Source organism: Scomber scombrus, chromosome 5, assembly GCF_963691925.1.
Source record: "Scomber scombrus chromosome 5, fScoSco1.1, whole genome shotgun sequence".
Classification (NCBI taxonomy): Eukaryota; Metazoa; Chordata; class Actinopteri; order Scombriformes; family Scombridae; genus Scomber; species Scomber scombrus.
This window is the reverse complement of record NC_084974.1, coordinates 14,566,990-14,592,268: the sequence shown is the minus strand read 5'-3', so window position 1 is coordinate 14,592,268 and position 25,279 is coordinate 14,566,990. Positions and strand designations below refer to the sequence as shown.

At 38.2% G+C, this 25,279-nt stretch overlaps 2 protein-coding genes across 3 annotated transcripts in view; one reads left to right on the top strand and one right to left on the bottom strand.

Moving 5' to 3' along the window:
- Window positions 1–1,748: 1,748 nt before the first annotated feature.
- Window positions 1,749–8,581, bottom strand: ap2s1 (adaptor related protein complex 2 subunit sigma 1). Its single transcript, XM_062419354.1, has 5 exons — window positions 8,422–8,581; window positions 7,294–7,443; window positions 6,695–6,808; window positions 4,228–4,287; window positions 1,749–3,414 (listed from the first exon to the last, which is right to left on the bottom strand). Exons 1-5 carry the CDS (start codon window positions 8,422–8,424, stop codon window positions 3,313–3,315), a joined length of 429 nt encoding a protein of 142 aa, XP_062275338.1. The 5' UTR covers window positions 8,425–8,581; the 3' UTR covers window positions 1,749–3,312.
- A 4,646-nt stretch (window positions 8,582–13,227) lies between these two features.
- Window positions 13,228–25,279, top strand: part of arhgap35a (Rho GTPase activating protein 35a) — a 63,467-nt gene continuing 51,415 nt past the window's right edge. For both annotated transcript variants that reach the window (XM_062419514.1, XM_062419513.1), the window contains exon 1: window positions 13,228–13,956. The gene's annotated coding sequence lies outside the window, so the exon portion shown is untranslated. The remainder of the gene's footprint in view (window positions 13,957–25,279) is intronic.

The window sequence follows — 25,279 nt, the reverse complement described above, 5'->3', positions numbered from 1 at the left end:
CCTGAATCAGTAAGGTGATGTGCTGTGTCTCAGCCTGGAAGAGATCTGTCCATGAAACTTTGCTCCCACTTTTTCCAGGGTCCCTGTAGACCCATACCAGCTGCCTTGTCTTTGCTTTTTTCATATTTTGATGTTGGGGACATTACCAAGCCTTCTCTCCCACAGGTCACTACTCCCACCAGAACTCACTGGAGATGGGGAGTTTCAGTTCACATCAATATGTAAGAATTATTGCAGTATAATCGTTAACCATGCATCATTCAGTATAATGATACAGCATTTGGTCCATTTACATAATCACATTTATGTCATCAAAATGCTTAAGACCACAAGTTAAACTGCAAATATGTCATTTTCCGCCGGTCGGTCCGAGACACTGGGCTGCAGCTGGTCATGACAAACATGCATCATTTTATATATAATAACTCATATTAATTTTGTTTTATTTAGTTGTTTTTACTTATTTATTCATTAATTTGTAGCAGAATGACCGTAGTCTAGAAGTCTAGAACTAGTCTAGATGTCCTCAACTCTTATCCTGCCCATCACTAATGTCTGACCAGCGCAGTTAGCCATTAGTCACTTATTTATGCGCCGCTGTTGCTTGGCCACCATTTGCTGTCTTGGAGACTATTTTTGCTTGGCCTTGAAACTTCTCCCTTTCGCTTTGAAATATTTGTGCCAGGCACGCTTTTACAAACAGACCGAGGACCAGATGAGGCTATGTTTATCCAAAACTGAGCAGACAATTCAACAGCTTTCCAGAATAAAGCAGTCTTGTGTTTCACATTGAGCGAAGACAGCATAAAAACAGGCTTGGTATAAATTAATAATAATAACGACAACAACAACAACAATATACCGTAACTATAACTACACTACTACTCCTAATAACTTATTATATGAGCGACACATGTATATGCAATGCTGCAGGTACCCTTAGGGTTGAAATTGTACAAATGTGTTCTTTATTTTGTGTTAAGTCATATTGTTCCCTTTGTTTGTCAAAGGTTGAATGATTGCCTCTTAAATACTTATATTGTATTTTTGATGGAACGTTCTTCAAAAGTGTAAGTAAGTACAGAGCTGGTCTTGTCTTGTACCTCCATTTTTGAGTATGTATCCAGCTGAATAGGTAAGCCCTGAAATTTAACAATAGGATCCATTTTCATGATTTATTTGGCTCATCCTCCATTCTTCAGTCAAATCATTTCTCTGAGGCAGTCAGGGTGGGGTTAGGATATCAGAGGACTCAAGAGTAAATGCCCTCCGTGTCCAATTGTCTGGATTTATGCTCTTGGGTCGATAGAGCAACAGCTAGAGTTGTTTAATGTAGCTGATGTGGATATATTGACTGATTTATTGATCCTAGACAGGCTGTCAGTATGACCTCATAACCAAATAGCATAATTTACTGTGGACAAGCTGATTTGATGTGCCACTAGATGGTGCTAATGCTTTGGATTTAAAACATTAGGTTCTTGTGTTTAAAGATTATTATTCTTACAGGTTCATTTATAAGGTCTAGTCAATTTACTTTTTCTTTATGTCTTGTTAATAGCTTATGCATACTGTTGCTAAGCGTACAAATACGTCAAAAAAGAATACTTATTACCTGAATTGTAAGGACATTAACTCTAAATTTTCAGGCGATAAGGTCTAAAAGGTCAATTTTTAATTTTTAATTTAAATACAATTCCTTTTTAATATAACATTAATCATGAATGAGAGGAAAAGACCAGTCCATGTTCATGTATCTCTTCATCTTTTATTTTATTTACATATAATGGGACATATTGAAGTGGGTAGTTGAGAAATACATACAAACACACATCTTCAATCAACAAATTCACACAGGTGGACAAGAAGGGAAGCAGTACATATTTCACTATTGCCTAATCATTAAAAAAATTCAAAATTCAACAACAGTAACATTTGAAACCACCTTTGATACCCTTGTGACTGGATATGATTAAAACTAGAGTATGACAGGCAGTCTCAACAACATAAAAGTTTTTCTTTGTCATAAGGCTTGTTAGAGAAATTTTAAAGCCTGTTCATTTGATGTTATGCCAAAGGAATTTCATGGATCTCCGACAAGTAAATACTGTTCAAATCATACATATAGTGAGCAGGAATCACTCTTTCTGGAATGAATGTCATCATTTCACAATATTCAACATACGCAAGAGACACTGTATGTACAGACCATATGAAGCACACTTCACAGTACTGCTTTATGTAAAATATAATTTGTATTTCCAGGTCGTTTTCCGTCTGAGCTTGTATTAAGTGTTATAAATGTGACCAACAAGCACCATTTAATGTAGAGTTGCATCAAATGATCCGCATTACTTGAGATGCCATCGTAATGATTACAACACCCAGAGTGCAGCCATCTGAGATAACATAACCTACACTGTTTATTACCATCGTCAGCCATGAGGATGTCTGACACCGCACAGGTTCCCATAACACACCGTCAAAATGGCACTCATCCTAAGTACACTCCATTTAATTATGAACTTGAAGTAGTGGGTCAATTGCTCTAAAGGGCTTTCTAGTTGTAGTTTGCTTGCACTGTGATTTAGATATAAAATGCACAGTTGCCATGACGAGTCTAATACGACATCACTGGCAAGATCTCATCTTTACATGTTTTTATACAGGCAAGATTGCTGTAAGTTGAAGTGCTGGAGGCACATGGATCATTATAGGCAGTTTCTCCTCATATATGGTGCTTGTTTGTTATAGTAGTGCCATTAAATGAATGTTGAGGTTAATGAAGGGTGGAGAGGAGGAGGGCAGGGGAAGGCAGCGCCACACTGTTGGATCTTTATCAGTGCTTCTACACTGCAGATGAATAAATGCAAACAGGTTATTGTATGAAATGACTAATTCCTGCAGTCCCTACCTTTGGGAAAAGTAAACAGAGGATATAAAGTTAATTTGAACTCGGAGCGGTAAATGAAATGTGACATGGTCATATCTGCAACATGTTGAAATGTACTGCCTTTATACGAGGCGAATTCATTAGCCGTCCAGATACAGAATATTGCAACACATTGACTGCTATGACAAACTGGTTACTTTAACTTCCATATTACATATATCCATTTGTAAACAATACTATGCATTTCTATTTCTAATCGTTCCCCTCCTGAAGTTCTGTAAGGGGTGGTGTCTGCTCTGTAGAAGCAGGAAATGGTAAGAGGGGAATCCTTTCCAGAGTGACAAGAATAAATGGTTGGGTTAGTTTAGGTGCCAGGGCAGCAGATTAATGGGCAGGTAAGAAGCATGGTTGTCTGTTTCCTACTCAAGCGACTGGAGCATGAGCAGCTGCTTGAGGACCTTGGTCTGACTGGTCTCCCTGATTTCTCCCGCTAGGAACATCTCATCCACCACCGTGTACACCTGGAGGCAAAGACAGGCGGTGCATTAGAGGGCAGAAGTGCTTCAACATTGTGATGAGAGGAACAGAAAGAAAAAAAGTCTAAATATGACATACCACATATAACATAGCTTTGACTGAAAGCAAAGTGACATCTTTTCCCCTAAATTTGAAAGGGTTGTGTTTCCTGTGAAATTGCCCAATACAATGTCCAGTCATCATCTAGCCTGTTGTCATAATTGCTCAACTTTATGTCATCAAAGCCTGAAAATAACAAGTGAATGACTAATCACTCTGAGTGGCTAACATTAGCACAGACAAATAAACATGGAGAACATGAAATCCCACATCTGAAAGGAGTGGGTGACTGAGACTGCCAAATAGTTTTGGCCTAGGAGCAATGGTAGTTCAGATACATTGTCCAGAAATGTTGATGTCTCTCTTTTTTTTTGTCTGGTTCCAACACGTCACACAGCACTGTGACAAACGTGGGTGGTGCTTTGCTTAAGTTAAGCTTGTAGGCGGATGTACAGACACGTTGGGTAATTAGCAAGAACACTAGCAGCAGGTGGGGGATGCTCAGATGTGTTTGTTGCTTAGCATTTTTATATATGTATTTAGTCCAGTCCCTGCCAAACTGATTAAGTTTAATTTCACTGAATGACTACTGCAGTTGTGAATTACAGCACACATCAGTTGCCATGGCATTATAAGAAAAGAAGATTTTCGTATCTCTCTTTTTTTTTTGTCCTACTGTGCACCTCTTGTCTGATCAATGTGTTCATAAAGTAACATGAATATCTCGCATAGCAAAAATAATCTCTCAATGTCCTTACCTTGTAGAAGTTGAACACAAGGTCCAATTCACACACGTTGTGAAAATACTCATTCAGCACCTGGCAGGAAAGACAGGAACAGTTTTAATCTAACCAGATAACAGCCAGCAGATAACCAAACATTCTATGAGAGAGAGGCATAAATATATATGGTAATTGGTTTAATGTGATGCATTAGTGCAGAAATACAATGAGACTTTAGTAGCAGCAGAATCCACTTAACAACCATGTAATAGGCTGATTTTAACTACGAGGACATCCATCTAAAATATGTCAAATTAAAATTAATGCGGTTCTCGTCTCATGATGATTTTTAAATTGATAATAGTGTCATTCACAATTACTGACCCCTTGTTAAGAATTTGCTAATGTGAGTAGTATTGAAGTACCATGACGTCCTACTGTGAACTGTGTAGTTAAACTCAGTTTATCTCAACCGGATATTTTAACAATTTTCAGGTCACTTTATTGATTTTCAAGTGATGATTTGTCTCTAAATCTTTGGCTAGCTGTAAAAGTACTACATAAGACTGTAAAATGAACTTAATATGCATTCCTTCATAGTCAAACATTACATCAAATGACCTTCACTCCTGGACTCTGGATAGAAAATAGTCTGTTTGTTTTAACCAAAAACAAACAGCAGATTGTACTTCGAGCACACAATTTTAGTTAGCGCTGTTTAAATAAAAATATAGCTTACCAAGTGCAAGCGAGCTGCCTAATGCTGCCTTATAATCACCAAGACTTATAATAAACAAAGCCAGTTATACTGACTAAGTCATCAGTTAAACCAAATGATACATCTATTATGAAATTAAAGGTTTATTCCAAATGTATGAGATATCCATCATTCCAAAAAAAATGACACCAACTATCCCATATGGACCATTATCATCATCATTTTTAGTCCCATGGTGGGGAAATTTACAGCATTATAGCAGCAAGGTGGATAGCAAAAATAGAAAGAGAAAATAAAAGAACAATAAATAATAAGTATGCAAAAGAGCAATATCAACAATAGGAGACAAATGGGAATAAAAAATTAAAAAAAAGAATAAACAAGAAGAATATTGGGTATCAGAATGATAATGCTATAATTATGATATACTGGCTAACAAAAATAATAAATCTGAAATGTAGACTCTGCATTTTTATAATGAATTCCTTCAAATGTTTCTGTGTCACCAAATATATTTCTTCAAGCAACACCTGAGCGGTACACATTTGTCAAATCATCATAGATAAGGGAAACCTGTTGTGTAAGTTTCTATGGGGATTAGGCTGTTAGGCTGTAACTATAGCTCAGACACAATTGCTAAAATGACAACATCATGTATGTACCATGGTGTAAGGTAATATTACACAACAGTTAGATGAGGAACAATTCATGAAAAGAGCAAAGATCAATGCAGGTTGTTGTTCTCAAACCTTCCAGGTCACACAGTTCCTGAATGGAGTCTTGTTTTTCCAGTAAAATGACATTGTCTCTACTGATCTTCATCAAACATATTAAGGTCTTGTGACTGAGTTCACTTAGAAAATCATGGGGGGAAAATGTCATGGGTTCAACTTATGGGCCAAAACATTTGTCAGATGTCATATAACATTTATGTATTCCCTTGTAATAAAGGTGAAATTCAAGAAAACAAATTACTAAATCATTTTCTCCTCATATGAATTGCTTGATCGATTCACTTAACTGAACTCTATCCACATGCACTGATGAACAGAGTTTTGGAAAACTGAAATTACAATGTAATATCTTCCAGTTATAAAACTGAATAAAAAGAAACACCCCGAATCAGATTATATTATGTATAAATATATATGGTTTATCTGCTATCAAGAAACATCTGAAATGAACTACTACAATGCTTCCAGTTTATATTTTTTTTTTTATAATTATCTGCCTTGTGGGTGTGATGGTATTGGGCATTTCAGTGTCTGTGCAGTCAGTTGCTGTTTGTGATTGGTGATCAATTTGCGACTTCATTGCTGAAGGCTTATTTCCAGCATCACTTGACCTTGCGTTATCTAACAGTGATTCCAATGACACACCCAAAACATAAAGGCAATTTGATTGTCCTTACAATGATCTTATCATTTATATTCCGTTGAAGACGAAACGTTGGATATGTATCATAGTGATTTCGATACCATTGTGTAGTTAGTGTAGAGACACCTTGTATGATGCTTAATGTGAGGCATATCACCCATAAACTTGACTATTCAATAAACTACAATTAATTTCCTCAGCTATAAGTAATGTGTTTAGTTTACTAGTTTACAGTATAATTCTCACAAGAATGCAGGTCTGATATTAAGGAGCTGCAAGACAGTAGAGGAGGGGACATTTTGAAGGAAATCATTAACAGACATTCCTGAAAACAATCAGACCATGAAAACCAAATCATCATACTCAGCTTACTGAGTAGCTCTATGCATCACGTGTTGTGTTAGTTACCTCTACAAAGTTGTGGATCCCCTCGAGGTATGCCAGGTTGTTATCAGTCACATCCACACAAATGCAGAAGTAGAGACCAGCGTAACGCCGGTAAATTATCTTGAAGTTCCTGAACTGTGAGAACAAAACAAATAAAGCTGCTTTAACAACTTTGTCTCTCATGTTATGACAGTAACAGTGGCTTTGCTTGTGTTTGAGTTTCCCAGCTTTGATGTGAAACACACCCAAAATATTTCTAATAACCTTGAAACAAATTTCATTACAATACTAATTGATACACCAGGATTTGGTTTCTATAGATACTACACTGATAAAATGCTACACACTGGCTTCATGGACTTTTAAAAAAAAATGTTTTTGAAATGTGAATGCTGACTTATCATTTTTTAAGTAGCTGGTGAACCAATACTTGTCGGACACACATGAGTCAACCAATGATTTCCCTAAAAAATTGCCACATCAGTTTACATGGTTTACTGCAGTCCTTTATACGATTTAGCACCAAAAGAAATCTGGTCCAACTGATCAAAGTAACGAATTGAGGCATGTCAAAAACCAAACAAACATACGCACTACATGCCACTGACAAAATGACATACCTCCACAAAGTTGGTGTGCTTGGCATCCCTGACAGTTACCACAGCATGCACTTCCTCTATCAACTTCTGTTTCTCATCATCATCAAACTGCATATACCATTTGGCCAGTCGCGTCTTTCCAGCTCGGTTCTGGATCAGGATGAAACGGATCTAAAGTGATAAGGATGAGGATAAGGTTAAACTTTATAATGCCTTGCAGGACATTTGTTGTAGACAGCAGCACTACAGGGCTGCAAATACAGACACATAAAACACCAACAAAGAACGTGAACAGAAAATACAACAACAAAGGAAAGTGTACGCAGTCACTCCTGATCTACACAGTATTGCACTTGTCCCATGTATTGCACACTCAGCTAAAGGGCAATTTGTCATCCTTTTCACCAAAAGAAGAAGAGTTCAACAGAAAAGTGCTAAAGTGCCAATATAAGGAAATATATATATGTTGACCAAATAAATAATAAAAGTAGTGCATATAATTTAACAATAAGTAATAAAAGCAGAACAAAATTAAATAAATACAATCATGATAGTAGGATACTTAAAGCAGAAACAGTTAATACAATACAATCTAGATTTAAAAAAAAGAGTGAAGGCTGGGACCAGTTAAAAAATTAAATTAAGAAATAACAAGAAAGAAAGAAAAAATTAGATTACATCAGGGATAGTGTAAATACAATGATCATCCTAACAGTTTAGGTTAAGTCATTTTGGTATACAGACGATTCATAAGGCATGACAAGATTATCTAACATTACATTAGTGGTTCCTTACTATCACTTGTTTTATAATTTAACATGAAATGTGTTTTAATATGCAGCAAACTAATAGATGGGCGTCTAAGAAGCTGATTAGATACTAGCAAGGTTAGCATTAGCTGAACCACACCCTTTAATTTCGGCACTATGCTAGCACAAGCCTCGTGGCAAAAGTAAGCATTAACTTGTTATTGTCTTGCTATTTATTTGCTAGAAATATTTTTTTGGTTTCTGTGGTTAAAAACATCGTGAGATCAAATCTATGGTCTTAGCATGCTAACGAATGAAGAGGTTATCTGGCTAAATGGTAGCAAGCTAAGCCTTTAAATGATACTATGAGAAGAAAAAATAATGCTGTATTCATATTTACCATTTTCGACTCCTAAATATGGACCTTATATACTCCAGGATAACACGTTCCTAAATAATTATGCTACACTTTTTTACATAAATGCATCAGTATTTTTTTTCGACCGCTTGTCCGCTATCTTCACCCGGCTAACAGGAAGTACAAGTTACGCTGATTGGTGATGCATGATGGGAAATGTAGTGTCTTTGGCTCTGTTTAAAACCAATGGATTTTACTGCGTTACTACAAGTACCAGCATGCATCTGCGATTGTGTCACGTTTTGGATCACATGAGAAGGAAAAGGGCCTCAACCATTATATATATACAGAATATGTATAATCTATAATTATAATTACATTTTCGAAAACAGACAGAATAGCCATTATTAATTTTACACCACAGCTCCCAGTACCTCCCACTAAAAAGGACTGATACTGTCCTTACTATGTTAATCCCAGGAATATTGCACACATCTATTCAATCTCAGGAATTTCTGCCTATTGCACATTTATATATTGCAGATTTTTATGTTTGTTTGTGTGTCTCCGAAGAGGGATTATTAAAGATACATCTTATTTTATCTTTTTCTTATTTACTGTACTTTTATTATTATTATTATTATTATTTTATTTTATTGTAATTGTCTATTTTGTATTTCCTATCAGAGGACTTAATAATAATTTCAATTCACAATGGTAAACATTTGAACTGCGATGAAATGTGTTATGATATATAAAGTTTTAGTTTGAAAAAGGGGGTCGCTACTACTATTTTGATGTATAGTTACTAAATAGCCTAGTAATTAAAACAAACTGTGAAGATAGATGCAGATGACAAATACTAAAAACATTTTCTGTCACTCAATCAGACTTTTTAATGAAAAGAAAAATCTTTTACTGAAATTGAATTGAGTATCCTACATGATTGTCTTGCTCTGGGTCATCAATACTTATTATATGAAACAAGCTGGAGTATTTTCAACAACAAACAAAAAAAAAGAGCCATCTTCATTTAGAAAATTCAAAAGTCGTATTTTAGCCTTCTTAATAGGCCTAACTGTGTTTAAGTGTGTGTTTATGTGTAACCTACCACATTTGTGCCAAAAGATAGCAATATATAGTTCCACCCTCTTGCGGTTACATGAAAATTGTGGCTGTTTTCTGCAAAGTCAGGGTTCTGAGTTTGTTTACTGGTCTGGTTGGGCAGCCTTTTCACCGCAGAACATTGCCCAGACAGCTTGGACAGCTTGTGTGTTCTGGGCATTTAGGGAGTCAGAGGGGGATGGGGGAACCATGATTGTCAGGGATTGCACAACTGTGAGTGAAGGAATGTGCTTGCCCTTGGGACCCAGAAATATTTCAGCTGCAAATACAGAGAGGGTTGAGGTAGGATTGGGAAAAAAATAAAATGAAGGCGAAAACTAACCAGTGGGTAAATGAAAACCATAGAGTTTTTCTCCCATGTAACATTTGCAGCTTTGCTTGACTTTATTCATTTATTTATCAAGGACAATATACATTAATGAATACCAATGTGATGTAAATGTTTTAGATTTAGCCAAAAGGCTCATTTTCATCTCCAGTCCCTGGGAATGTTGATGTTATACATTGAAAGAAACATGCCAAAAGAAGACTAGATCAAAGCATGTATAAGAGGATAAAGCATTAAATAATGAAACACACACACACACACACACACACACACACACACACACACACACACACACACACACACACACACACACACACACACACACACACACACACACACACACACACTAACTAGAATCTAAAAGTTTGTCCAGGGTAATAAAAGGACTGCAAATGTGCTAATGTTTAGATAAGAATTAAATAGCGCAAATAGACTTGTGTGTCATAATTTAATAGTTAAATGAACAAGATTTCTATGATAGGCCCTGCACACATTGAAAAAACTGAGCTAAGAGAAAGGGATGTAAAACAGAGGCAGATTATTCAACAGAAACTTTGACCCGTGCTAATCTTGCTCTGTGTGATTGATGTCGTGCAAATATTGCTGGGAACACAGTAACTAATGTGATTGGACAGAAGCTTGTGGACTTATTCAAACGGAGGGCAGTGCACCTTGAACTCTGCCTGGCTGTGTTTTTAATGGAGGGTCACTGTTCAAACTTTCAGACCACATATAGTGTATCACTTTATACTTTAGTTTTACAAATCTTGTGGGGAAAATAGAACACACAAATTAATATTTCTAATATGTTTCTCATGCAATAACTTTAAAAAAAACCCAAAACCTTGACTGTAAATTAGCATTTTCAGAGTGCAACGTCTCAGTTTTAAATATTTCCTCAAGTGTCAAATTCTATTTAAAAATCAGTAAAGTCAGTTTTACAACCCTATGGAGTATTTGTTTTCATATCACACAGAGTTTACATTACCAGATTGGAATTGCATGTTTAGGAAGTTCAAGGAAGGACTAACAGAGGCAGAGAAACAAGAATTCCAGGAGAAAGTCCCAATGCAAGACACTAAACATCTGTTTGAGCTGTGAGCACAGGCGCACCATTGCTGACACATCTCCGGCTGAACGCCTGAAATCTTCCTTAGAATCTTATTTTTATCATTTAGTATGTCATATGTGTTTATCTGACAAAAATGTCAAAACATGGCCTCTCTGTCTGTGGTATGTTAAGTTTTTGAAATAGAACTGTTTTACCAAGTGGAACGACTCAGTACACAACACATATAATTGGGAGCAACTTTTAAGAAGATTAATTTTCTCAGGAAATATTTTCACTCAGTTCTACTTGATAAGGTTTTAGATAGGAGTTCTCTGGTGAAAACCCAACAAATCTATTACACATCATAAAACCGTGGAACATAAAAATCTGTTACGGTATGACATGAGTTTGTATAGGGAAGTAGGGATCGGTTGTGAAAGGAAGTGGTGTGTAATACATGGGGTCAAGAGGGCAAATAGACAAAAATAAAGTCAATTAATTACAACCACCATGACATGAACACATTCCTTTTCTGTAGCCCAGAAACAGTGTTGCAATAGAGCAGACTGGAATACAGTGCAGTAATCTGACATCAATGATCACATAAATAAAATTTAAAAAACAGTTCCTACTTTTCAATTATTGTGATGAACAATGTTGTTTGTGTTGATTATTTATGAGGATACTTAATGAAATGTAAATGTGTGAAAATGAATCATGTTTTATGAGCTGATCAGGTGCTTTGTGTGTAAAATGGTGTTTTAAAAGTGACTAATGTTTTCAAATTATAATAAAACATTTAAAAAAAACACAAAACAATAATGAAAAGTGAAATACAATTAGTTGCCTTTAATTAATTACTTCATTATCTTGTACTGCATGGTGGGTTGGTTTTTGTCTCAATGGATAGTGCTGCCAACAAGAATATTGATTATTATAACTGTATAACTGTTCTGATAGCCATAGCATCTCTCTAAACTTCTGTTTGTTTGCTTCATGAGCACAAGGTACTGAGCTGTGTGCCTCTCTCTTTTCTCCTTCTCTCTCCACATTTTCTCCTACTGTCCTCTCCTTGTCTCTCAGGAAACTCTTGCAGGACATCAGGGTTTGGATTTAGTTCCCGGTCCTACAAGAGTCCTGATCTCATGTCTCTCTCTCTGAATGATGTCTTATCCTTCTCTCTCTCCTGTGTGAATAATTAATAATTCGTTTTCTTGTCTCTTCTCCTGTGTGTGTGTGAATGTTGCATTGTGTGTGGTTCTCTTACCTTCTAATTTTTGATTGTTATGCACCACAACATCAAGGTCAATTCCTTCTTAGTGCAAACCTACTTGGCAATAAAACTGTTTCTGATTCTGAAAATAAAGTTTATAGCTAAAGCTTGTTGTGTGTTACACTGGGTCATACTAGCAGAGTGCTACTGGGTCAAGTTAACCCTATGTTTTCTTACTGATATTGACCCAAACTAGTTCAAATTTGAACCCAGTGATTTTTAGTGAGTGCCTGAAGACATTTACTCAATTTACAAATTGAAATAGTTTTTCATATGCTTTACATTTATTCTTAATACTGTTGATGGGCTTACGTCATAGACTCAGCTGTAGTCTACTCCATCACTACTGTTGCAACTGTAAAACGGTGGATAAATTGATTTGAGCGTCATGCAACCCCAGTGAAATGACTTGTTTCACTATCAGAATTTGATCCACTCGATCCGGCTACATTTTTTCAATCTTTTTATTGTTAATATGCATTAAAAAAAAGCTTCTATATCTACAATTAAAAGACTGTATAACTATAAACGTATACATGCTACTACTCACTAACTAACTAAACATAGTAAAATTACTTTACCATTTTAAGGCTATAGTGTTACATTTTATGATGATTTTACTTTAATCTGTGCAATAAGAATATCACCTCTAGTATATTACCACTCAATACCAATATTACTCTTTGTAAATAATGTCACGATTATTTTCTATTACATATTTTTACTATTAGTGTTCTTATTGTTTTTGTACTTATTATTTATTGTTCTTTATTCTTTTCTTATTGCTGCTCTTATATTCTAATTTGCTGTAACAATGCAAATGTCCCCATTGTGGGACTAATAAAAGGAATATCTTCTCTTACTTTGTAATGTTCAGGATAGGGTGTTGAACATAAAGTATACTGGATAGCAGATTTTTTTTAAAGTTATAATTTAAGAGTGTATGACCATTTAAATACAAGACTAAGCAGTCATATAAACAGTGCGTGTGTGTTGTAATTGTGTGTATGAACCGCTGGGCGAGACTCTCTCTCTATCTCTCTCTCTCTCCCTGTTCTCTGTGAATAGGAGGGGAGATGCGGGATTCAGGAGAAGGTCCGCCATTATTGGGAAGCTGAAAAAAAAATAGACTTAAACACACCGTCACACATTTAGCCTGCATGGGGCTTAACATTAGAAAGGAAAATACAACGCTTTCGGTCGAGCTGTTTGTACACTGAAAACATCTCTTTGGTGAATGAAGGCAGAGCTTTGCGGTGGCGTTTGCTGCGGACTCCTTTTTTTTTTTTTTTTTTTTTTTTTTAATTTCTTGACACAACAAAGGAAATAATAATTGGTCAAAAACAACGTGGTGGTGAACCAAGAAAGGAAAAACACACCGAAACAGAGCTTTCCCAACGCCTCCCCCTTTTTTTCTCCTCGCAAGACGTTTCCAGTCGTGGTGAGAAGAAGAGAGAAGAGAGTTTGAACAGCATTTTCTGTTTTCCTGAGGAGATTTGAGTTGTTTTTTTTGGGTTTGTTTTACCCTTTTCAGACACAGTGAGCGAGAGAGATATGGATCTCGTTTCTGAAAACTTCAGACTGATAAAAATCAGCAGTTAACATGGGAAGCAATACAGATAGGCTGTTTGCTTAGAAATAAAAAAGAAAGAAGCGGAAAATAGTCAATGTGAGTGCTCGCAGGGAGTGTTTTCTTTCTTTTTTTTTGTGTCTGTTTTTTTAAAAAGTCTCACCGGCAGAGTCGCAGAGCACCAGAGACAGAAAGGAGTGGACGAGGTTTGGAGAGGGATGAATGCTATGGTATGTAGACTATACTCTTCCTTTGCACCAAATTATACATGACAACTGGCCATTTTACTGAGCTAAACAATGTTTAAAATCTATTTAGAGGCGTTTTTCCCTCCATCTCTTCTCCCTACATTGTAGCTTGGGTCTTTTTTTTTGGAAGTGAATAACAAAAAACTGGGAGTCAACCTAGTGTGATATGAAGCCACTAATAGTAATTACTATTATTATAATGATGATGATGATGCTTGTGGATAAAATGTAGTAGGTTACAGTTGCCCTAGTGCATGATTAAATGTGAAGTTTACAGAGGAGAAAGGGGGGGGGTCATAAAAACATGGATCTTGTCCAAACATTAACATTGTTTGTACAACAACACCTGGAATGCATTGGTCTTGTCAGGCCTGGAGAAACTCCCCAGTATACCTTAGATCTAAGGAGCAATAAGGACTTTAAATTGGGAGAAGGGGAAATTAGGATGTTTGAATTGGACTGTTGAGCAACTACTTGATACTTGTTTTAAGATTAAATGAGCCGAATTCTTAATGAGGTCTGGTTTAGCCTTAAATTGTCTAAAAGGGGGAATTATCGGGCCTGTTTTGCCTTTTTTTGTAGCCACAAATCTTGATCTTGAGGGTTTTTATGTGATCAGGGAGGCCAGGCACATAGGATATTTCTTTTATGAGTAATCATTTTCTCCCTTATTAAGTTCCAATAACTATGCAAACATCAAAACCTGCCTCTACCGACTGGGCTCCAATGTGTGTACGCCCTGCCAAGTTCCCTGTTTCATTTAGCTGTACCTGTCACACAAATGACTCAGATCTGTTTAGACAGGACGTAGTTCTACTTATTATTCCACCAGTTAAATATCGCAGTTGACTTACTGGATGCTGCACGTGTTGTCTTCCCTTATAGGTTTGAAGATCATGTGCAGATTGATTGGCGTTACCTGATGATAACGTTTATGTTAACTCAGCCATTGGTCTCGTTTTATGCAGGAATTAGTCACTAATGTGTCATAGCTTAATCTCTCTTGCCACTGCAAAGTGGTCATTGCCCTGCTAGCCACTCCCTTGCTGTCAGAGTGTTCCATTGGACTTCAGTACTATGGTGTGTACTGCGTGTGGAATATTGTTTTAAGGTTAAGGATTTTAAAGAGTGAGATAAGTGAGTGAATGTCATTGAGATATGGCCTCATGGGCTCTGTAGTGCTGTGTCACTGTCAGATAGAACGGGCATTTTCAAAACAGGAACTTTGTCATCTGATAATGGATATTTGGTATTACGTTGTGCTTTTTACATCCTTTTCAAGCATATACCAAGACTCATAACCTCGTATTGCTCGGCAGCACTTTGAGTGAGTGCTTTTTGGTGACTTTCTCTCTCTTTGATCATAATCAACCAAATTGGGAGGGCAGCGCCAAGAAGGAAGTAAACACATACACACTTACGTACACACACAGGTTCCTCTGTAAAAGACAGTATCTTTCTCTCAGGTGAATGCATTAGCAGCTGTCAGCACTTCTGTTCTCTGCTTGATTGGGCCCTTTGCAGTGCAGTCACACCTCTCCAGGAAGCCTCTTCTTCCTCTAATAGCCGTGCCATTTGCCCAGGCAGCAGGCTAGCTACCGGCGTACCCACTCACCCCTGTCTGTCTCTGCCTCTGGGCTGCAGATCGTGTTGTGAGTCCCTGGACTAGAACATGTTCCTGGGATTAGAGGAGGGCAGACTTTGCTCGTCAGGATGTAGGCCAGAGATGTGGATACATCCTTTGATTAGGACACTGGGAGTGAGATTCTGTCCCATATTGCAGGCACAGATAAACACAGGGTTTGGCATGCTTGGTGACAGAGAAAGTGAAGGGATATCTACTCTGCATCTCCACATCTAATTCTACGCCTTCACTTGACTTCTCAACGTTGGACCAGTAATCAAATAAGAAGGGTAATTGGAAAGTACTTGAGCCTTTTAGCGCCAAACATGCCCCAAATCAGTTGGACCAGATGTGTGCAGGTTATTTTAATAAGGAACGATGTGTTTCTGGCTTGCTGTACCACTCAATTTGAAAATGTGCCCCATACCATATTATTTTCATGTCAACCCAGGCATTTATTTCCACAAAACCACTGTGATGTTGAATAAAACGGCGGCCTCTCACCTGCTCATTTTCAGATTTTGCCGTTAGCATACCTGTCAACGCAGGGTGACTCTGTATATGCCAAGGATGGAAAAATTCTCCCTACTCATCTAAAATCATGCCTTTTCACTAACATCTCTCTTTCACTCACTCTCTCTTGTATTACAGGAGAGGTTTGCTTGCGAGTCAGTGTGAGCCTGTGTTTGATGGAGAAAGGAGCTAATTATAGCGGGCAGCTTTGGAGTTTGGTGGACCAGATTACAGTCACTCTCCTCAATGGCTGCCTTGTTCTGGTGGCCGATTATTAGGCAGGGAGAAGTGCATTCTGGGATGATTGTATCTGAATTTCCATTAGAAAGTGTGCCTGCCTTGGCTGAACTGAGGTTCTCTTCTCTCCCCACTGTTTCAGCTCCCTTGCTCATTACAGATTTGCAGATGGGGGCAGTTTGATAAAGGCCTCTGTAGTGTGCCCCTGTTCTGTTTCAGAGCCAGTTTAACTCTGTATCCTGAATGGCTGAATTATGTACAAGGGAACTGACCCCAAATCAGCTATGCTGACATTGCTTAGTTTATCTTTCAAGGGAACAAAATAATTAGAGAGATCAGCAGTATTTTTCCACACATACTGTACATACGCCTTTTATACCAAATAGCTCACCCAAGAACTTTGAAAAATAATTCTCCATGGAATCAATCATTAACAAAGATTGCTCTCTCTCTTATATTCCAAGCCCACCTTAATATTGTATTGCTTTTCCAATACAAATGCATTATTAATGGATAATTCTCCTGGAAATTAATCTCTTAAGATAGATTAATGGTCTAAATGGTGGCTATAGGGTTCTGCTGAATTACTTTTAACTAGCTTCCATATTTCTTTGTGAAAAAAAAGAAAAAAAGACAGCGACAGTGTTTGGAAGCACGGTGACCATGGAGATGAAGGACCAGGATGTAAGCCACAGAGGAATGGTGACCTCTGGATGTGAGCGACTCTGCTTTGCTATTCTAGATACAATTACACAACAAAGGGACAAGGGTAATGGGCTATGGTAATTTGGAAGAGCTGCAGAGAAGGAACATGAGGGGAGAAACTAGGAAGAGTGAGAGAGAGAGAAAGAGTGACACAACAAAGTAGGTAGTCAGTTGGAGGAAAAGAGCTGCAGGAATGAGAGAGTAAAAGCGCGAGCAAACTGTGCTGCCAGTTTCTGCTTCAGGCTGTGTTCCTGGTATGTGCCCTTTCAGCTTTGTGCTCAGGGATCAACCAATCAATGACAGCCATAAGTAACCCTGCTGCTTGGCTATTGGCCACAGCTGAATTCCATGACTCAGCATGTCCGCAGATAAGATGTTATGATTGAGTTGTTGCCAATGAAATGAGGCCACTGCCCAGAGTTCAATAGGTTGGACTTCTGCCGCTGCAATCGCACAAAAGTTTGTTCCACCTACAGAAAGTGCCAACGCTGTTCTTAACCCTTCAAGTTTTTGGCCTTTAAAAGAGACATTTGTTACGTGTATATTAATACGCTAAGAGGGTAATTGCCTGTGATTGTTTTTCAGTGAGTCAGTGTTTATACTGAGTGTACTTGGGTGATTTTGTAAGGCTGTAGACACTGGAAAGCTCTCACCCTCAGAAACAAAGCGACTGCACTGAAATCCACCTACACAAGTATTAAAGGATAACTTTGGGCATGTCTGCGGACACACGCTCACACATCCCCCACACTAACCCAACACTTAGTTTTCATTTTTGTGTTAACCTGTCATGCTGACCTACCCTTCATTACATTTGTAAAGCCGTCAGACTTCATTGCCTAAATTGGGCTGGAGTCAGGAGAAGTCCCTGTGTGTCATTGTTTAACTAGAGATTCTCCCTCGCGGCGCCCCACGGTTTCCTGTAGGATGTCCACCTATGATGCCTGGTTTTGTGTGTGTGTGTCGGGGGGGAGTCCAGGAGAAGTGGACAGGGTGGAGGAGGAGAAGAGAACTGAGGGTCAGTGGTGAATAAATGAGTCAGAGGGTCAGAGAGTTTAACTTTACTAAAATGCCTAACATAACCAGCCAGTTCTGATTGAAACATTTTCTTTCATAGTTTGTCATGTAAATGTTGTTTCTAATTATTTGCTATTTTCAGATACTTTCTGCTCATGCGTACCGCTTTGAATCATGGTAGGTGCTGTGGTTGGCACTGCTTCTTCTACTTCCATTTATAAGCTGCAGGAATAGTTCTGCTTATTCTGATATAACTTGTTGGTTCAGGAGAGCAGTCAGGAAATAATAGTGCCAAGCACTCAATGCATGTTCATCATTTCCTATCCTTTCAAAAGTAAAGAGCAGTGGAGTGCATGATGTAGCACATTGTAGGTGAGAACACCTCTCTGATTACCTACTCTGGAGCATGTCAACATGTCAGAGCACCTTGTGCAGCCATCTTATTTAGTGCAGGAGTTATACTTCCTCTGGTAGCATCAGTGGGATTAATTTTATTCAGAAAGAGGAAAAAAAGGAAAGGCTCCTGTAACATAAATTGTCATTTTTCATATACGTGTTGGCTTGGCTTGACTTGGTTTGACTCGGCGCATCTCCATTACAACAGGGCTACCTGCTTGAAGATGTGTCTTCAGCTGATGATGCGATTTTTTTGAGTCGATGACATTTAAAAGCAGCGCTAAAGAAGGCGCTGCTTTTAAATGTCAAATGTCAATGTTTACTAAAAAGCTGTATAATATACAACTTTCTCACCCCAGCTCCTCGTCTCTACTCAACATGTTCTGCAAACATTGTAACTTGAAAGCTATTTTCTTCTTTCATTGCATTTTTAAACATTAGTCATAATGAGGTTAGGTTAGTATAGTCATATATGGTACAGAATAGTTAAACTTGGTACAGGCCTGATTTTTAGTAAGTAGTAAGTTATCTTTCTCTTTGTGATTGGATTTGTACCTTGTCAAAATATAACTGCTTTAGGTATATGTATGTGGATGCTTGTGGTTAATGCATATTGACACTGCTGGAACAAGATGTTTAGTGGTGTGTAAACCCGTCTGTTTATCACGATGTCTGTTACATGCTGCTCCTGTCCAATGTTCTGACAACTTTATTATAAGTGTCTTCATACACCTGCTTCGCTCAGGCAGAGAAGAGAAATGGAGAGAAGAATGCTGAGAGGTGGTTCTACCTCTAATATATTCTAGTTAAAGCTGGCAGGTTTAATCACAGACTGATAAGCATCACAGTAGAAAGAGAGGGACAGAAGGGGAAAAGGGGCCAGCAGACATGGACAAGCAGAGGCCTTTTGAAAGTACCTCACTTGACCCGAGGTTTTTCTCACTTTTCTCAAGCTCCTAAGCTCTATTGATTGCACTCTGCTTCTTTTTCTCTTTCTTCACTTTCCCACATTGTTTATTTCTGTTCCCAATGTTCCAAAAAAAACCAAAACCCAACAATGTATAGAATCACAAAAATAATCTGTCTCAATCATCACTAGAAGTGTGTGGCAGTCTATTTATCTGCATAGACCCTGCCCTCTGCCTGTATTTTCTTATTATTTTGCTGTGTTTAGGAAACATCTAAGCATCAACCATTGGGCAGTGTGTGTGTGTGTAGCCCCCAGTCAATAACAGCACGCAGGGTGAGAGGTCAGGACTCGTAGCATAGTGATCAGGTTACATCTCTGTCTCTGTCTCCCTCCTTTGCTCCGTTCTGCTCTGTCTCTGTGTCATGGATTTATAAAGCGCTGCAGGTCTGTGTGTCTGCTTGACCGAGGGCAGGGCTGAGCTACACACAGGCAGAGCAGAGAGGCCACAGTGGACAGGATGAAGCTCTGCATTCACACAAAATCTGGCAATGCAGCACCTTCCCACAGGGTTTAGCGGAGGTGCGGGCGTGTTTATTTATGCTTTAGAACGTAACTGCCGTGAAACAATCAGAAATGATAACATTTTATTTATCTGAATCATGGCTTTGTTCTCGCCAGTGCTGCATGCTCTCTCCATTCACTCTCTAGCTCGCTCCACCACCGCCGTCTCTCTCTCTTGTTACTTTGGCGCCAGGAGGAGGGGCCAACTTTGAACAGTGTGTGTTTACAAACACCAACTGACAAATTCTGCATAGTATTAAGGACGCAGGAAGGGTAGCACCTTGTCACTAGATGTTTGTTTCAGATGCCACTTCAGGGGGATCTGGTCACCACTGTGGTGGCCTTTGGCAACTCCCTAGTGAACATGTGCTGACACTGTCTCTCTCCCACACATACAAGGGCACACAAAAAACTTGATGTTTGGGAGAAAAACAAATTTTTTACTGTGCCGTGATTAGGTATTCTTAACTTGGAGCATACTCCAGGCATTTTAACATTTGGAAATCATTACCTGGCTGTTTTATTTTATTTTTTTAATATTCATGGTTGATGCAACTCAACTCTGAAACTTTGGAAAAGTAAATGGAAATCTGTTGTTTTCAGTCAAAAGGGCTCAAAAACGTCCTGCAAAATATGTCCAATGGTTTATACACATAGACACAACGTGACCAGCAGGGGCTGACCCCTTCCCACCCTCATAACATAACTGCTAGAGTGTTTCTGGCCGTTAGGCAGCTGTGTGACAGCGGACATCATATCCTCTTTAAGGTGAGAAGATAAGGTGGCTGTTCATAGCTATTTGTTATCACAGGCTGCGAGCCCCTGACACCTCCACATCCCTTATCTGGCCCAGTCCCAGTTTCTGGCCAAGCTGAGGATCATGCAAGCCCTGGGCTGATGAGTAAGCACTGCTCAGCCTGTGGATGGCTGGGCCTGCCATTATCGATCGCAGCGCCACCGCCTGTCATCCAGCCACCACTTAGCTAATGATGTCCATACTATTGTCTCACGGTTGGGAAAACGGCCATAAAACAGAGAGCGGCAACTAATGTCTAAGGGAGAGATGGATTTCACTGATAGAGGAGCCGCAACCAAAGCAAGCCTGAGCCAAGTGGTCATACTATCTTAGGATAGTAACACTGTCATTCTTAGTATTGCTTGTGCTCTCTTCATCTCTGCCCCCCTCTTTTCTTTCTGTTGTTGGCTGCCTTCATTTGATGCTGGTTGGTCCATCTGCATGTTAGAAAAAGACAGACTACAGTTTCTGACAGTCTGCCAGTCTCTGCATTGGCCTGGTTTTGACCTTGTTAACTGTGAATGTAACTGTTGTTGGGCAAACAGCACATTTGTTTGAGCCAAATAAATACTCGCAGTGATGAATCACCTTGAATGGCTAGAATCTAGAGGCAATTAGCAAAGGCTGCCATGAATGCTGTAAAGATATATATCCACTGTGCCATTTTAGAGGATTGTAAATGGATTTTGCTTCAAGTCGGGTCATTTCTCTTCTCAGTGCCATAATTTCCCAGGATGCAGTAGGGGCCCCGAGGTCCACAGCTCTTATGTCAAAGTTCATTTCCTGTTGCAGTGCTTCAGCAGCTCCTGAAGATCCACCATTTTGTAACTTTCCTGATGAGGACTGGAGAAATGTGCTTGCAAGTGTGGATCTTTCCCTCTAAAAATGTATTTCATAGTTTACATTGACTATTGACTAATTACTGATGTGTTGCCATTTCACCAAAGCTTGAGAGAATTTCTCACAAATAATCTAAAGATTTGAAAAGTCATCATGTTACAGTCAGCTTTACTGTGAATAAACTGTAAGTGGAGCTGAGGTCACACTAAGCCTAATATAGAAGTATGAAGCTGTGTATCCACAATCAAATTGGCATATTCAAGTTGGAAAGTTAAATGTGACATCATTAAGACAGTCTCACAACAGTTTTTGCTTATTTTTCTCTTTGTAATAATACTGCTAATGCATCATCTTTGGTTTTAAATCTGCCACAAACTTGAGTCTGCACTTGCTCTGCCTTTTCCTTTGTTGCTATGCTGACTTCCATGTATGTCATAAGTTGTGGAGATAAAAGTAAGGGAAACATGGGTGAAGAATGTAAACGTTTCTAGGAGTTGTTTTCGGTTCAAGGATTGTTCAAGGAGAGGACAGCCTCGCCACACCACAACTCGTATTAGTCACAGTCGTCGGAGAGAAGAGAATGCAGACCTTTTTGCCCAATGAGGGAAAAGGTCGCTGAGAATGCAGTTTGTCAGGTCAGGACGAGCCGGGCCTGTTGCAGCTTAAGTCTATGTGACTACTAGAAAGAAGAAGAGACAGGGAGAGAGGTGAATAGAGGTGCACAGGGCTTTGGGTATCAGCAAATATCAGGTACTGATCTGTTACCGGTGTTTAATTAATCACTGTGTTGAAGAGACTGGCATCATTCTTTTAAGTCTAAGAACAAATCAAGCTTCACTTAACATTGCTTGCCTAATTTTGTAAAACAAATTGTAACAAGTAATATAAAGATATATTTACTTAATTGTTCTTTATTAAAATAATGGTATCTGATACCAGATCGGCCCATTGTCACTGATACCTGATCTAGCTATTTGAGTCAGTATCAAACTGTTATTGGTGCATCTCAAGAAATGAACCACAGCTGGGCTCATTTTGGGCGAAAAATGCATTGGCAGATCACTTGAGTGTGCAGTTTATTGATTATCATCCTAGATATTGGTGCTGTGCAAGAAATGTATTTGCAGGTACATGGTTTTGGTTACAGTTTATTAAGTGTCAAAGCGGTTTTACATTCCCACAGAGATCCTATCATTATTCTAGAGAGAGGTTTTCTTTGGTGAGCATAGTGAGGAGGACGAGGTCTAAATTGCAAAATTGGTAGGCGGCATTTCACTCTTTACAATTGGATTAACATTTGAATTTTGCTATTTATAAGGTTTGAAATTAAATGTGAAATGATTTACGTTTTCTACTCATTAGAAAGTGATACATATCTATTATTACTCTTGTGGGTGTATTCAACACCTCTTCAAATATATTTTTTATTATTTTAATGATTATTGCTAAACATTAACACTTAAAATGTACTGATTTCAGCTGAGTTTGAAACTATCCATTAAAAAAAACATGTAGCATCAGCTAATCTTGTGAGGGACAGAGATAATTGTTCTGAAATGTTTATTAATATCTGGTTTGTTGGCATTACACTTGACCTTTTGATTCTCAGCAACAAGGAATAATCTTAAATAAAACTAGTCTGCTTTCATGGTAGGCTGTGATGTTTTCAATCATGCAGTTACTTAAAAACGGCAAGTAGTTAATCACTAATGACTCTAAATGACTAATGGGGTATTCATGCCACAGTGATTGTGGTAAAGGTGGTTTGAGAATTTCTTTTGTTCTCTGTTGTTGATCATATCTGTTCATTGAGAAGAAATGAAATCATTAATATCTTTCGCCAATCAAGAAAGACATTAAACAACCCCAGAGACATTGTGTTATTGTGATTGCAATTTGTTCCCACCTAGATCGAGCTGATTTGAACCATATTTCTAATGGGTCATTTTCACTCTGACTGTGCGTACAGTATCATACATTTGGTCTGGTAATGAAATGTTTGCCATTCCTGACATCAAATTTAAAGCATATTATTTAAAAGGAATTTATTAGGGATCGGGTGTGCTTTTACACAAGTAATACATGAATCGTCGGCCTGAATAAGTCTTCTGCAACACCAGCTATAGTCACAGACTGAACAAAAGAAGAATTTATTCAAAATTTGAAAAACAACTTCAATTTTTGCTTCAATTAGAGACTATTGTGTTCTGAGTTAAACTACTGCCTCAAAGAATATCCATTTGAAGTATCTAAAACACAGCCAAATACAAAATGATTAGAAGATTAAGTGCTGGTAAGTAGAAATCCATTCTGCTCCTCTACTTAAGTGCAGTTTGGGGGTACTGGTGGTATTTATTTTATCCGTAAGTATTGGATTTGCTGCTCGTAGCATTGTAGCATCAGTAGAACATCACTTTTGAGACATTACTATGATTATTGTAAACAAACACAACCATCATCAAGAGGTTACCGGCATCTAACAGATTCCTCAAAGCCATTTATATTCTGTGCTAAACAGCTTTTTCATATCTTATATATGATTGATAAATGACAAAAAGAAAAATGTATTTGCAGCACTAAATGGGATGTTTTTTCTCTCTCTAAAAGATGCACAGCTCCAGTCCTGCTCAGCTCTAACCGCATAGTTTGAGCTTACATTTTCTGAATGCATATTGATTGATATCAAGGGATCATTCCTCATGCTGCAATACACAACAAATACAGACAGTGATTAAGAGGAGAAAACATCTTTGACAGAAAGCAACAGAATTTATGTGAAATATCTTAATTTAGTAAAAAACACAATTTAACAAACAGTTCCTTTTTTAAATGATGATTTTAAACAAACTCAGGCATGATTTCTGGTCATGACTGGGCACGTTTTTGGAATTATGTGTCATTGTAATCTTGCAAGACCCAGAATGAACTCAGAATGACTGTGATCACAGTAATTGGCAATTACATTGCCTTTATGAGTTTCCTGTCAAACCTCTGCCAGAAATGACACAAAAAACTATCGTCATAGGGATGTTGACGTTTCCATTATTTCCACCTGCTATGTATGTGTGTGTGTGTGTGTGAGAGAGAGAGAGAGGGTTAGAGTGAGATCAAGAGTAAGAAAAAAAGTGATTTAGAATAGCAAGACCTCACAAAAAAGAAGAATTCGAAGAGAAAAAAGATCTGAAAGTATATCAGAGCCATCAGCTCCGGCACTGACACAAACATGTCACATCATTTGAGTCATGCTGTCTTGATTGCAGGGCGCTTCTTGTTTGTTCTATTTGGTTGAACGAACCAAACAACTGCCTGAGACTAGTTCAACCTGTCCTTGAACCACAGCTCAAGGTATTACACATGAGCGCACTTACTGTCAGACCTCAAAGGTGACTTATACTCCTTTTCAACAAGCTAATATAGTTCTCTGAGTTCCCCAAACCACGTTTTGGAAGGTCTTGCTAAAAAAAAATACCACTGAGATAATATATTCTGGCATGCCTCTTATGCTCCTCTGTTTCAGTCTTTTTCTTGATGGGCTGTTTCTGTGTCTATGCAAATGAGTTGCTGCTCCCCACACCTCACTCTAAAACTGGTTGTGGCTTTCTGGCTGTGATATAATGTGAGATTATATGACCACAACAGGAGAGACTGAGGGCTGTTGACAGTATTCACACTGGAACCACAACGGAGCTGCAGTAGCTCCACTGAT